The sequence below is a fragment of the Catharus ustulatus genome, chromosome 1 (genome assembly GCF_009819885.2).
Source record: "Catharus ustulatus isolate bCatUst1 chromosome 1, bCatUst1.pri.v2, whole genome shotgun sequence".
NCBI classification, from domain to species: domain Eukaryota; kingdom Metazoa; phylum Chordata; class Aves; order Passeriformes; family Turdidae; genus Catharus; species Catharus ustulatus.
In genome coordinates this window covers 97,857,913-97,872,462 of record NC_046221.1, presented here as the reverse complement: position 1 = coordinate 97,872,462, position 14,550 = coordinate 97,857,913, and the positions used below count along the sequence as shown (strand labels likewise).

At 41.1% G+C, this 14,550-nt stretch overlaps 1 protein-coding gene across 1 annotated transcript in view; it reads left to right on the top strand.

The window, feature by feature from the left end:
* Window positions 1-7,516: 7,516 nt before the first annotated feature.
* Window positions 7,517-14,550, top strand: part of AHRR (aryl-hydrocarbon receptor repressor) — a 63,040-nt gene continuing 56,006 nt past the window's right edge. Inside the window, exons 1-2 of the mRNA XM_033071411.1 lie at window positions 7,517-7,578; window positions 14,311-14,492. Of these exons, the coding sequence (XP_032927302.1) occupies window positions 7,517-7,578; window positions 14,311-14,492 (244 nt within the window). The remainder of the gene's footprint in view (window positions 7,579-14,310; window positions 14,493-14,550) is intronic.

The window sequence follows — 14,550 nt, the reverse complement described above, 5'->3', positions numbered from 1 at the left end:
GTGCCAGGTACACAGGAGATGATTTTGCAGAAGATGGAGCCTTTGGTGCACAATCCATAGCTCAGTGCTGGCTGCCTCCAGCTGCAGGACCGAGGGCTCATCGCTTTTAGAACAGACCAAGGCTCCCAGGAAGCGAGGGCTGGTGCCTCTGGTGTCCCAGGCTGCAGTGGCATGCCTGGCATCCTGCAGCCCTAATTCCTACAGCTCCTGCAGAGCCCCAAGTCCTTCCCTCAGCTCTCCAAGTGGGGCAGGAGTCTGGCTCCCAGTGCTCAGATTGCTTCTCTTAAGGCAGGCAGAGAAGGCAAAGGAGCTCACAAGAGACCTGGAAGGGAGATTGCAGAAGGGAGGTGTTGGCCACCTTATTACTGGCAAACCCCCCAAATTTTCAATGGTTGCTTTGAATTCCTGATGATAATACAAAAGCAGTGCTCCCAAATGGTCCTTTCCTGGATTGTTTCAGAGCACAGCCTCTCTCTGCAGGTCTTAGGGATGCTGAGTCAGGACTACAAACCTTCTGCTTCTGTTGCCTCCCTGCCCTGTCCCAATCTGCTTCAGTCCTTGCTATGACTGACTCCTTGTTCCCATGCCTTATATTTGGAGTCCTTTGTTGCACCAGGATGGGGAGAGACAGCGAGAGGGAAGGTCTAGGGCTGCCTGTGCTGCTCAGAGGGGAGGTCTGTGAAGTGCATGGGGATGCATGTGCACAGTGCAGATGCCTGTAGGAGGAATGAAGGGGATGACGAGTGCTCAGCTCAGGCAGAAGCTGTAGAGAACTGTCAGACTACAACAAGTCTCCCCAGCACACGCAAGCTGTATTTTTTCCCAGAAGCTCCAAACATAGCCAAATTTGTACACATTTTCTTCAAAGGAAAATAAAGAGCGATTTTATGTGTTTTTGTCAGACAACATATGATCCCTGGTATTTGTAGAACACCCTCTCTAAATCAAGCACTAAATACTTTTTTTTAGTCTTCTAAAAACTCCTCATGTTTGAGATTTAGCCCTCTGCTCTTTCACTGGAGAAATAACTGAGGCAGAAAAGGAAATTTTAGGGCCAGAAAGAGCCCTGTGGTCTTGCTTCAGTCTCATGTATAACTGAACCATCAGATATCCTTCAACAAATTCGTACCGCACGGGTCCATTGGTTTTGTTAAAAAGGTTTTGATGAAAAACTGCTCAGTGATGGAAAAACCTCTACAGGCTTTGGTAAATTATTTTGATAGTCATTTAATTGTTATTTGGATTTAATTAGCTGCAAGTTCAGTAAATTGGATCTTGCTAGAAATGTTTGTTTCTTGTCACGAAATGTTTGTTTCCTACGTAATGCAGTTACTTATTGTACGGAAGTTCTCTGTTGCTGTTCTTCTTGATAACCCAAACAGTTTGAGCTCCTGCACTCTGACTGTGGGGTTTGGTTTCACAACCCTTATTAGTTCTTTGGTTGTTTTTTTGGTTTTTTTGTTTAATGGGACTGCTTCAGCTAGAGAGATGCTATTTACAAGTATTTATCCAAAACTGTTACCATATTTTCTCCTAAGACATGACCATTCATTAGAAGCAGACGACTTGGCACAAAAGTGCTAATCACAATTAATTTAGTGAGAGCAGGCAGGTAGATTTCTGTCCCGTTGATGAGCCATCATGACTGGAGGTCTTTTTCCAGAGTTGACCCTGCCATGGTAGAAACACATAATCCTGAGAAAAGCCAAGCCACTCTCCAGCCCCATCCCCTTCTTGCTTTGCTGGTGAAACTGCACCACGATGCCGTGGCGTGGTAGGGATGAGCACACACACAACCTTCTCACTCCTGGGCTACCAACTGTGTCACTTTGAAGTTGTGGTCTGCACAGCCCTTTCTTGTAGTTCAGGCATTGAATGCATGGTATGTGATTACATTTGGGCAGGAAATGATTCATAAAATTTAGTGAAAGGAGAGATCTTTGGATAATGTAATCTGACCTCCTATAGCTACCAAAGATTTTTTTTTCTGACTATGCCTGCATTCAACTCAACTGCTTCAATTTAATTTAAGTATAACTTCTATTAGGGTGAAGTGCATATTACAAAAAGGCGTCTAACTGATTTCAAGACAACAGGATCCATTAAATCCTTTGTACCTCATTCCAGTGTTTAAATGCTCATGATGTTACAGATTAATGCCTTATTTCTTATTTGGATGTATCTGGCTTCATCTTCACTTTCTAAGTGCTTGCTGTGTTTCAGATTAAAATAATTCAGTACTCCTATCTTCCCCTGGAAGTACTTTACTGAAGTCACCTAAATATTTTTTCTATGGAAAGAAATTTCTTCAGCCTGCAAGTATTTATTTTAGCTTCTTTCCTCACTCTTACCAGTTTCTAACATTACTTGAAAAACACTTACATGTGAACTGTACACACTGTTCCAGCATCAGTCTTATCATATCTTTAAACAGATGTAAAACCACTTCACTTAGGTTAGCATCTGCATTAGCTGCCTTTGCAGCAACTCCTCCCTGGCAGCTTAAACTGTGGATTGTATTCATTTTCCACTTTGATCCCTAATTCCTTTCAAGAATCACTCACGTTTCAGGATGCAATCCCTATTCACTACTGATGACGTGCATTCCCTATTCTGAGATGCAAGTGTTCGCATTTGGCTGTATTAAAACACTTTGTGAATAAAGAGAAACAGCCTACTGGGTGCTCCAGTTTGCTCTGTTTCAGCATTATTTATCAATCTTCTACATTTTTATAGCTTTGTAAATATTATCACCAATGAGTTTGTATTGAACCTTGACATCTGTAAGGTCTTTATAAAACTTTTTATATTTAGCAGTGATTTCTCTATGACTACTTTTCTTTTTATTCTATCACTTGACAGATTATTTACATGTGAAAACTGCACTGTAATGCTTTGTTGGGGCTTTTTAAAAGCAGATTCTTGTGCTGCTAACTTAAGCTACTAACTAATACAAGTGAACTCCTCTGTCAGCTAGAGGTGATAACTTCTCAGTGGACAAGTTTCACTCCAAAGAGCATGATATTCCATAGAATTCTATTAAGTGACGCAATTGATCATTCTTATCGTCTTTTCTGATATTTTGCTTGGGATGGATGTCAGTCTTGTCATCCGGTGGATAGCCAGATCATCACATTTCCCTTCTCTGAATATTCTCATATAGCAGCTGTCTTTCAGTCCTTCAGTGTTCCCCAGTGTTCAGAGATTCATTGTGACTCAATGTCAGTAGTGATTACAAGCATCTGACAGAAGCAAATTATTATGGTTCACATTTACCCTTTTCTAGCAATTCTGATCCTTTTGGTCCCAGCTTTTGTCCTCCTGAAGCTCCTCAAACTTGTAAGTCCCATTTCCTTCTGCTGGAGTGGTGGAAGGTTGCTTCTTTGGGTCCGTTTTCCTCCTACCTCGATCACCTAGGGAGAATGTGAGGGCTCTCAAGCATTACAGGGAGAAAGCAGAGAGCACAACTGTTCTGAGCAGCTGAGTGCTGTCCACCAAGTCCTTCCTGTTTCTCATTCCCGTGAGAGGGGTGGGCTGGCAGGGAAGGAGCCCCCAGCCTCCTTCAGTGGTGGAGATGGGCTGTTCTTCCTAGGGGTGGAGAGAAGAGCTCACAGGTGATCAGAAGAAAACACAATCCAGGTAGGACTGTGAATACATGCTCTTCTCCGGTTTTTAAAATAGATGTTTTTGTGATTTATGGATCTGTGTGGCTCAACAAATTCAAGTGCTGTTTCCAGACACACTTTTAGGACCGTTAGCCATGAACCTTCTGACTCTCTCTTTATTCCTGTCCATATATTCTCAGACTCATTTTAACCATGCCATTACTGGCATTAGAGGTAGTGGCAGAAGAACTTCTTGGTTGTATGTGTATCTAGGATGTTGGTGTTCAATTACTGGGGCAGGGTTTCATACCATGTTGCTGTGGTAACCCTTTATTCTAATTCTGTAGAAAGTTCCTGTGGAAAGCCTGAGGAGTGCATGGCTAATTCTTGTTTGAAGGGAGTGCACGATTCTCCTTCTTCTCAGAAACTAGAAATAAATCTGTTGAGCACTCTTACCTTTTATGCGGTTCTAACATAAAGCCATCTCCATCTAATTAGAACCATACACACTTTTTAGAATTATTTTCTTCATAATATTCTTCTAAATGGCACACTATCTTTTGTCCTTAGCACTGCTATTTGTGAATTTTCCTTTGGGCCTTTATCTTTCCTAACTAGCATTTTACACTCCATAAATTCTAGATCATATTATTTGTTATTATTTTCCTGGTTTTCACTTTGAATACTGAAGTCTTTTTAGTTACTACTATTTGCTGTCACATATTAATCAACTGATCCAGAATGGGTTTTAAAACAAAGTCGCCCTTTTAGGAAATGGAATGAACTCTTAACTTTCAGTTTTCAGTTGAATTATGTTGTTCAAGTCTTTCTCCTCCTTCTAACTTTGCTCATGAAGGCAAGAGAAGGGAAGTCTAGCATGTGACACTGTTTTGAAACATGAACTATGAGTCATAGATTCATATTATGGACAGGAAGGACTCAAAACATGAAAGTATTACAATATTGTATTAGGTTTGCATGGCAGGGATTTTGTAGGGGGGGTCTACAGGGGTGCTTCTGTGAGAAGCTGCTGGAAGCTTCCCCTGTGTCCAGTAGGTCCATAACAGAGCTGCCACTGGCCAGGGCTGAGCCCATCGGCAGCGATGGCAGCACCTTTGGGATAATGTCATTATGAAGGGGAAAAAGATCCTGCACAAATGCAACTGCAGTCAGAGAGAGGAGGGAGAGTATGTGAGAGCAGCAGCCTTGCAGACACCAGGCTCACTGAAGAAGGAGTGGGAGGAGGTGCTCAGGCACCAGAGCAGACCCCTGCAGTCCATGGTGCAGCCCATGGTGAGGCAGCTGTGCCCCTGCAGCCCATGGAGGACACTCCAGAACAGGAGGCTGTGACCCCATGCGGAGCCCGTGCTGGAGCAGGGTCCTGGCAGGACCTGTGGACCCATGGAGAGAGGACCCCACAGTGGAGCAGGTTTGCTGGCAGGACTTGTGATCCCAAGGAGCACCCATGCTGGAGCATCCTGTTCCTGAAGGACTGGGCCCTGTGGAAGGGACACTTGCTGGGGCACTTTGTGAGAACTGCAGCCCGTGGGAAGGACTCGTGTTGGAGATGTCCGTGGGAGAGTGCGGACAGTCCTCCCCCTGCGGGGGAAGGAGTGGCAGAGAGAGTGTGGGATGAGCTGACCACAGCCTCCACTCCCCATCCCCTTGTGCTACTGCAGAGGAGGCAGAGAAAATCCAGTGAAGTTGAGCCTCGTAAGAAGGGAAGGATGTGGGGGAGGTAATTTTGAGATTTGGGTTTATTTCTCATTACCCTGCTCTAATTTGATTGGTCATAAATTATACTAATTTCCCTGTTTTGTCTGTGAGAGTAGGTAGTGAGGGATCTCTCCCTTCCCATATCTCAACCCATGAACCTTTGTTGTATTTTTCTCTCCTTTGTCCTGCTGAGGAGTGGAGTGGTAGAGTGGGTTTGGTGGGTAGCTGGTATCCAGACAGTGTCAATCCACCACAAATACAAAGAAAATACCTGTCAATGTAAGGTATCAGAAGAAGCTGCAGTTCTTTTGGCATCTCCACACCATTTTAGCTTCCAACTGAAGGAGGAAACCTGTGAGGGTAGATCTAATCTAAAGAATTGGCAGACTGTAAAAAAAAAAAAGAACTTGCAAATTAAACAAACTTAACAAGATCTTTGAAGGTGGCAAGAAGGCTTTATCTAAGCAAAGGCTGTGCATAATCTTAACCTGCAGCAGTGTTTATTGCGCTCTATCATATCCCTCATCAACTTTGGACAGGCAGTTCACCCATCTGACATCACAGGAAATCATTCCAGTAATAGTGAAAAAAAATGGCTCTGTTTCTGGAAGAACTTAATGCCTGTCTCTGCACCAACTTGAGAATGACTGGTGTTTCCACCATAACCTGCATTTGAGAGAAGGCAACTACTCTGATCTCTATATTATGCATCATTTCAGAATGAATTCTCAGAAGGAAAGAACAAACAACAGCTGTAGTTAGTTGGAGTAAAAATGGAATGTAGATTTAAATGATTTTGACAAAGTAACCTGATAGCTGTCTGTTGACATGATAACTGATTTTCCAGATGAGGGAAACAGAGTAGACCCAAGGTATCTCAGTTTAGCAAAGGATGCTGTGCTTGCATGTATGAAATGCGTTTTAGATTTGGCTTAATAAACTGGGCTCGATTCTGTTCTCCTAAAATGATAGGAAGAAAAAACCAGTTTGTAACATGAGAGGGAAATAAAAGAGTTTGGGTTGTCCCAGAATAGAAAAATGAAGGCTGACTGAAGATATGACTGATATTTAAAAATATGCCAATGAGTAAACACAATGGAGGAGGAAGAGCTATTTAAACTAAAAGACAATGTTGGCAGAAGAACAAATGGGCATAAAATGACCATGAACAAATTTAAGCTGGAAGGCAAAAGGTTTCTAGCTATCAGAAAGCTGTCTTTCAATGAAAATTGAAAGCCCTTCTAAATGGTTTTAAAATAAAGCTCAGTAAGTTTATGATTTGCTTTACATGACACACATGTTCACCAGCATGGGGTATGATTCAGTGACATAGAAGTTCTCTTTAATTTTTCATCTTACACAAAGCAGCAATTACTGTTGAGATATACTGACCTCTCTGGCAGCATGTACCCACTGTTGAACAGCACTTAGCATGACTAAAATATTCTTTCTGACAGAAAATCAAAAGACTTTGATAATCAGCTAATCTCCAGAAGATTTAAACAGACTGAATGCAAAGACTTTTTCCCATCTTGCAATGTCTCTAAGGCTAACATACTCAAATAAATCAATAAAACCAAGTTTTGTGTGAAAATTGTCACCTCAGTCAGCACTGTGTTGGGTCCTAGTGCTAACCACAAAACTGTGCGTCACATCTCGAGCTGCCGACAGCTATATTCCCAGCATTTAAAAATGAGGATGTGAAGATCTGGAGAAATGCTGATTTGAATAATTGCAACCTACTAGTCACAATGTCAGTAATGGAGATAATATTCGTGTATATTTTAAAAGCTGTGAAATCCTCCCTGCGGATGATGGGTAGTATTATTCATTCTTATTTGTTTAGCTGAATTTAGAAATGAGCCTGGAAGGAACGAAAAAAAATTGTATATCCAGTAAACAGGATGTATTTTATACCCATTTTTTAAATGCACAGTATACTTAATTGGAAAAAATGAAAATTGAACATAAACATCAATATTCTAATAATATTAGGGTAGGAAATTGGAATAAGCCGTAAGCTTCTATCTTAACTAATGCCACCATGCTTTTTTAGTGTTGCTGAATGTCACACTCAGGGAACAAACATTTTCCTTGATGGAACTTTCTCAGTGCTATCATTTTGTACAGCAGTCTGAAACACAGAAACCTCTGAACTAAGAAACCTATTCCTTTTGTTTTTCAGTGTCAAAGCCATGATTCCTCCGGGGGAATGCCTGTATGCTGGGAGGAAAAGGAGGAAACCCATTCAAAAACAGTTAAGTATCATATTCATCAGGAGGCATCTCCCTCCAAACATACAGGCTAGAAATGGTGTAGAAGAAGGGTTCCCTTCCTCCTATGGTCCAGTGACACAGGAGAGACCTAATTTTCTTTGTAATAAGAAACCCTTGGTTGGGAGGCTGCCTCTTCATGGGTAAGATGTCTCCAGAAAGGATGCCAAGCCTGGGTGAAAGCATCCTCACCCAGCACTAGGTATCCCAGGAGGAGGCCAGGGGTGGTTGTGGTGGGTACCACGGTGCTGCTGTGGAGAGTGGAGAGGGACAGTGCCCCTTCATGGGCAGAACACACTGGACTAGGTGTCAATCTGGGCAGTGGGTTGGAGGGGTGGCAGCCACCTTCGTGCTTCCATGCTCCCTGCTGCCTGTTCAAGGAGCTTTTTGAGAAGCCATGTGTTGGGTGGCACCAGAGCACAGGCATTGCACTCCCCCCTTCCCCTTTCCTAGGCTTAGTCTTGCTTGGGGCATTGCTAAGTCCAGCATGTGTGAGCCTGGAAAGTGGGTCAGTTCAACCAGCTGAAAGAGCAGACTGGTGAGTCACTTTTTGTGTATAGAACACATAATTTTCAGACTTTATTTACTATGGGATCACTTTCATTAGGAGAAAAATGGGAGAGGGGAATTGTGTATGCAAAGGCAAAGCAGGAAAAGAAGAAATGCAATGGAAATTTGTTACTACAAGATGCTCGAAATGGGAGGGAGGAAAAAAGGTTGCTATCAGTCAAATGTAAATGAGTTCCAGATGCCATAAACCGATCTGTGAAATAAAGCTTTTTAATGTAATCATCCCACATTTTCTGTGTTACACTTGATTATATGATTATGAAACACATTTTACTGTTTTAAAATTATGAACTGACACTGGTGGCCTTCACACACAATTTAAGGATGAGAAGGTAACTAAAATAGATTTCCCTATTTTCAGTTGTTCAGAACTTCTAAAAATAACCCACTTGGCTTAAAATTGTACTTATTGGTCTAAAGTCAAAGGGGAGTTTCTCTGAAAGTTTTAGTGGCAAATGTTGATGTTGTTTGGATTTTGGGCAGTATTTGCTCATGAAACTCTTGTTCCCACTTAAAAAATTGTTTCTTTTAGTTTAAAATGTATCATATTTCAATAGACAAAGATAATGGCATAGACAGATGATTCTTTCTGCAAAAATCATGAGTGTTGAATTCAAAATGCGTGGAAGATTTCTGCACTACTGTTTCAGTATGGATGTGGATATTTGATTTTATAACAATTGCAAGAGGGATGGAACATTTCCAGTACATTAAATTACCTCTATGCAGAACTGTTTATGGATCATTACTTTTGTGAGAAAGGAAGGAGACTTGCAGTTGCTTTGAGAAACATTAAGCTTATGTTTGGAGTTTACATGCTAGCTAGAACTCCTCTCAAAGATGATTTCTAGATAAATGCAATGGCTAAGAAAATTACCTGCTAACAAATCATAGAAATAAACCTCATTAGCCTTTATAGAAGTTCTGGCATTAATACTCTCAGAAGCAAATTCACACTTGCTTTACACAACCAAGTTTTCATCTTGGGAACCATTGCAGGTACTGCTGCCTTGAAAAAAGCTTTTCTATGATGTTGCAGTGCAGGTACCTGAGCATGAACTTATCAAGCCAGGACATAAACAATTTTGATGAAGAAACATGGGTTAAAACAAAGGGAACTGTTTGGATTGCTAGAGTACTGAACTTCCACACTGGAGACAGCACTCCATTTTCTGTGGTTAGTTACTTACCACTTGCTGAGGATGATTTCTCAGTTCCTAGCAACACTGGTTTCTTCCTCAAACCTTATCTGTTTGTGGGCTTGGTCTATGGTAAACCTTTCCTGTGCTTATTCCCTCACTTGGGGACTTTCCTCTAAAGAGGCTCTGAATGCTCCAGACTGACTGGCTGACAGAGCTCCTTTCCCAGCCCGTGTCTTTCAGTCCTACCAGTCTTACTGACATTTCAGGACTCCAAGGTTACTGTTATGCTGCCTTGAATAATTTATCTTGAATTTAGAAGGGTAGATAAACATATTAATTGAGGAGCATATGTAACCATTATTTTATTCCATGTCGTACCATCTTTATCACAGCTTTTTTCTCCTGTTTGACAGCACAGCACTTTCTCCTCCACAGCCTTGTTGTGCTTTTCCCCCGTCATTTTGCCAGTGCATCAAGGTAGATAATGGCACCTGTTCTGGGAGGAGTATTGTTCAGTTGTAAAATCTGATTTTTCACAGAAAATAAAGGTGATGGGTATTCTTTGGCTAGTCTTCCCTTTTTAATGTAAATAGTCTCTAGAATTTACCTTTCTTTTAACAAAAGGATAAGTAAGCTCAGGTGCCTCAGTGTGAGCAGGATACTTGGATTTCAACAGGGATTCATGGATTAGTGCTTTTGAAGGTCAGAATTTAAAGGACAGAGGTGAAGTTTTCCCCTCTGCAAAACAACTGGGACATTTATATCGCCCCATACTCAGTGCATCTCAAGAGCCAACTCTCTGACTCTCCTGATCAGACTGTCAACCAGGTGGTGATTCTGCAGCTGGCTTTTAATCCAGAATATCACAGAATGATATTGTTCATTATGTTTGTGAATGTTTTTCAGGCACAGGAATTTTATTCTGAGGTGGTTTTACAAAACAGTGATGAAAATGTATTTTTTGTATATTGCATTTGGTATACACTTTAAATGTATTAAAATCAGCCTTGCTTTCTACACAGAGCTAGCAGAGACTATCTTCATAAGGTTGCCATTCTTCAGATAACATATAAGGTTCAGGTTCTACTTTTATGTATGCAAGAAAATTGAAAAACCATAGCTGTTTTACTTTTGTGCCCAAAAACTTCTAAACAAACCCCATTAAATGTGATCTACACTAAAGAATTTTGGCAATTATGGACACAGTTCAAACACCTGGAGCTCAGACAGATTGAAAATTTTCCATCAGATATGCTTTTCAGCCAGGCAGCCAGCGTTTTGACTAAAGGAAACATTTTCTACCAAGTGCTTATTTCCTGTGGAAATCCAACATTTTACTGGTAATTCAAGCATCTGGAAATTAAAGAGATCTTGTCTTTAACCTCAAGCTAAAATCACTGTGTTGAAATTAATGCTTAAAAGAGCTAAGGCAGTGCTTCAGGACAGTTACCATCTGAGAACTTCAGCCACTTCATCTCAAACCCTGGCATCTTGTAAAACCCTCTCCCTCTACTAAACATTTATTGTAATGTTTTACAGCTCTTTAAAAGCACCTACACCTGCCCTGGCTCTGAGTGTATCTATAACTGCTTCAGACTTCTTCATCAGAACCGTGCCAGTGCCAGGGTAAACAGAGACCACGGGAGATGCAGCTCTCTCCTGCTTCCTAGTTCTCTTTCTAAGGCACTTTGTGGCATAGCCCTTCCTCTTACTTGGTACCACACTATCCCACCTCTCATCTGCGCTGCTGGTGTTACATCTTCTTGACCACTAGTTCTGCTTTCACCTTTCCTTGCTGTGAAGGCGCAGAAGAGACATAGAAGGTGGCAAAGGGCCGCCTTTCCTCCAAGCAGCTTTCTCTCATTCTCTCCTTTTGGTTCACAAGAGATGGTGAACATCCACACACACAGCTGCCACTGGAGTTCAGCTCTGCTAGGATTCCTACACAATGTCCAAGCACAGCTCAGTGACTGAGGGTGCTGGTCAGTACACTCATAATAATCATCTGCTGTTCCTTTGCTCTCAGCCTATCTGTTGCACCTCATGGTCTCTCTTCCCTTTCCCTTCTTATTGAAAGCTTGCAGTCATGGTAAATGATTACACCTTCCTCAGCTCAGGTCTTCTGCTGGTCTAGCACTTTGGCATACTTATAAAACTTAATTCAGAGCGAAGTTTCCATGAGCAGGGTAGGGCTCTGCAGAGGGTAGGGAACAGCAGACAGAGCTGTAGTTGCAGGAAATTCCTCTGAGAGCTCACCAAACTGGTTTAGACTAGTGGCGGTCTGTGTGTCATGGGCACACTGAATCACTAATGCAGAAATGGCTCAATGGCTTGTGTACCACCAGAACAGAAAACAGTTTCCACACAGCTCCCGCCGCACAGGGACTGCTCTTGTGGGTCCTGCACAGGTACAATTACTGTTGCCACTGGGCAGTTTAACAATGTGAAGAAAGAAAAGCCAGATTTATTGCTTTAATTGCATGTGCTTCTTTACTATAGCAGTGTTGTATGGAAAGCAGAGCAAATGAGGGATCGAGTGACCCCTATGTCTCTGTTTATAGTTTGACAATCCCGAGTTCAACATGAATACAACAAACATCACCTACTTTCAGCTCAAAATTAAGGCTAGAATTTCTGTTTGCCTCAAAGCAGCCTACTGAAGATTTTCCCTGATTGCCTTTCTATGGAACTCACATTGTTTAAAATCACATCCATTTACATCAAAACCCTGTTTGTTTGGATTCACTCCCTTACTGAATCATTTCCTTGAGTTTTCAGGAAGACTCTGTCCTGAACTTTCTCCCCTAGTCTTTTTACACCATTCCCTGCCATCTCCAGAAAATTATTCATTGCACTCAGTACAAACACAGACCACCTAATTGCCTCAAGCCATTCCTCTCTGGTATGGAGCAGTCACTATTTTATTTGGTAAATAGGCTTGAACAACTTCTATTTCATGTTACTCTTGACAATTTTTACCTCTTGAACTCATCAGTTTAATTTTCCTTGTTGGAGTTAATTTCTTCTGTCCTGCGTTGCTTCCTTGCTTCATCTGGTTTGTCACAAGTAAAGACTGATTAGCAAAAGTTTTGTGTTCTTTAACTTCTGCTCAGCTATAGGTTATGTTCCTACAGAATTATTGCCCTCCATAGATCAGACATCCTTTTGGTGTCATAGGATGGCTGTGCCTCAAGGTTTACTGCAAAAAACAGTTAGCTCAGAAAAAGTAAAATGCACTACTCCTCCTTTGTTGATTGCATTATTTATTCTCATATTTCCTATCTCTAATATAGGAAAGTTGTTAGTTTGCTTATCCCAAGCAGCAAAATCTTCTTCACGTCTTTGGAAGCAACTTATTGCTATTATCATAGCAATATGTTATTGCTATTGAAGTTATTAAGAACCACATATTAGTATTGGCAATTTTAAATGAAATAGCAGAAATTGTGTATTTACAGTGAAATCTACCTCAATTTTTTTCCATTTGTTCTGTCCACTCATGCTGTTCTCTTGAAGTGAGGTTCTCAAAAGTAGCAATGAATTTTTTATATCTGATTTACTTTAGGAAGCTTTCAGTTAAGAGCAGTCACACGTACCAAACTGCTCTTCGAAAAACTGATCTTTTTTTTACTAATTCCTAAGTACAGCTTTTTTTAGAATGACAACTGCAATGACAAATTAATACTGTTGTAAGTTTACACCTTAACCACCCTGTGAAGTGCTAATGCTCAAAATTAAACTTATGATTGAAAAATGCAGTAAATGTGTGTAGCATGAAAATGCAGTCCTAAAGTGACAAATAATTAGTTTTACTCTCATTGTCCACTGGAATGTCAGCTAGCTGCTTAAGATTATGATGCATGGATTCAGTGAGGTAAAAGTAGAAACTTTTAGCACAAGCATAGTTTTCTTATTTGCCCTTTCCCATTTTTAAGTATCCATTAATTTATGGCTCCAGTGTCCCATAGCTCATACCTGAATAATGCACTTGACTACTACTGGGTCCAGCAATAGAATAGCAATGGGTCGTGGCTACTGAGAGGAACCACCTTCTCATGCTCGCACTCAGGTTTCCTTGTTTAATGGACAAGTCTGTGCTTTAGCACTGAGCACCCCTCACTGTTACGCTGGAAATAAGGTCCCCATTTCTGTGTGCAAAAGCACCACCTTATCCTTTACTCCCTCTTGAGAACATCTTCCACGTTCTCTGGGAATATCCATGGACATTCTGAAATTGAGGTTCCTCACTTGTGATGTATTTAATCTTAATGAATTTTCACAACAGCTATTCTAGGTTCTCTGCTACTGTCCATTACATGAGAGGAACACAAAATAAGGATAGGTTTGCTTGGTGTAAAAAGAGTGACTTTAATCTCTATGTTTTGTGAGGAATATCAGTCTTCTCAAGAAACTAAATTCTTATCTTCATTATTACTGATCTAGAAAGGTAAAAGTGAGAATGTACACAGGAGTTTTGAGCTTGAGGAAAGAATCTCTCTTCACCTTGCCTTCCATACTTTTTAAACTCATGTCCAAAGACAGGCTCTTTTTCTTAATTATCTTCTAAGCCACAGGTTAACTTTGTGTCATTAAATGGAGGGAACTAAGATGCTTTGAATGAATGCAGTGGGTATTGAATGGGTTCATGTATTAGTCACTGTAATTTTCCCCCGCTGTTCTGCCCCTCATTTGTACAACAAAGATGATAAATAGTTTTTCCTGATATTGATTAGAACATGAAGATAGTACTATTTCCCTAAGGTGAGAGGTCCTGAATAAGAGATGCAAGTTCTTCACTTTTTGCCTGATACAAAAAGAGAAGACAAAGCCTGTGTTTTTGCATCCTGGAAAATGCAGAACAGTAAATCTCTTTTTATCAGAAGGCAGAGACTTTAAAGATTTTAATGGAAGCTAAGCAAAATATTCCTGTTATCAATTAATTGCATACAGCATCTCAGTCTCTGGAAGTAAAACAGGTAATCGAAAATGTGCTCTCCACCACAGAAGGCCTGCAGTTGGGAATGAAAAATCAAATCCTTCAAAGAGACACAGAGACCGCCTGAATGCGGAACTGGACCACCTGGCCAGCCTCCTTCCTTTCCCACCTGACATCGTATCGAAGCTGGACAAACTCTCTGTCTTGCGCCTTAGTGTCAGCTATCTCCGAGTCAAAAGTTTCTTTCAAGGTAGGTTTCCTTAAGATCTCAGCACCCCTTTAAAAGTATCCCTCCAATTTATTGCTGC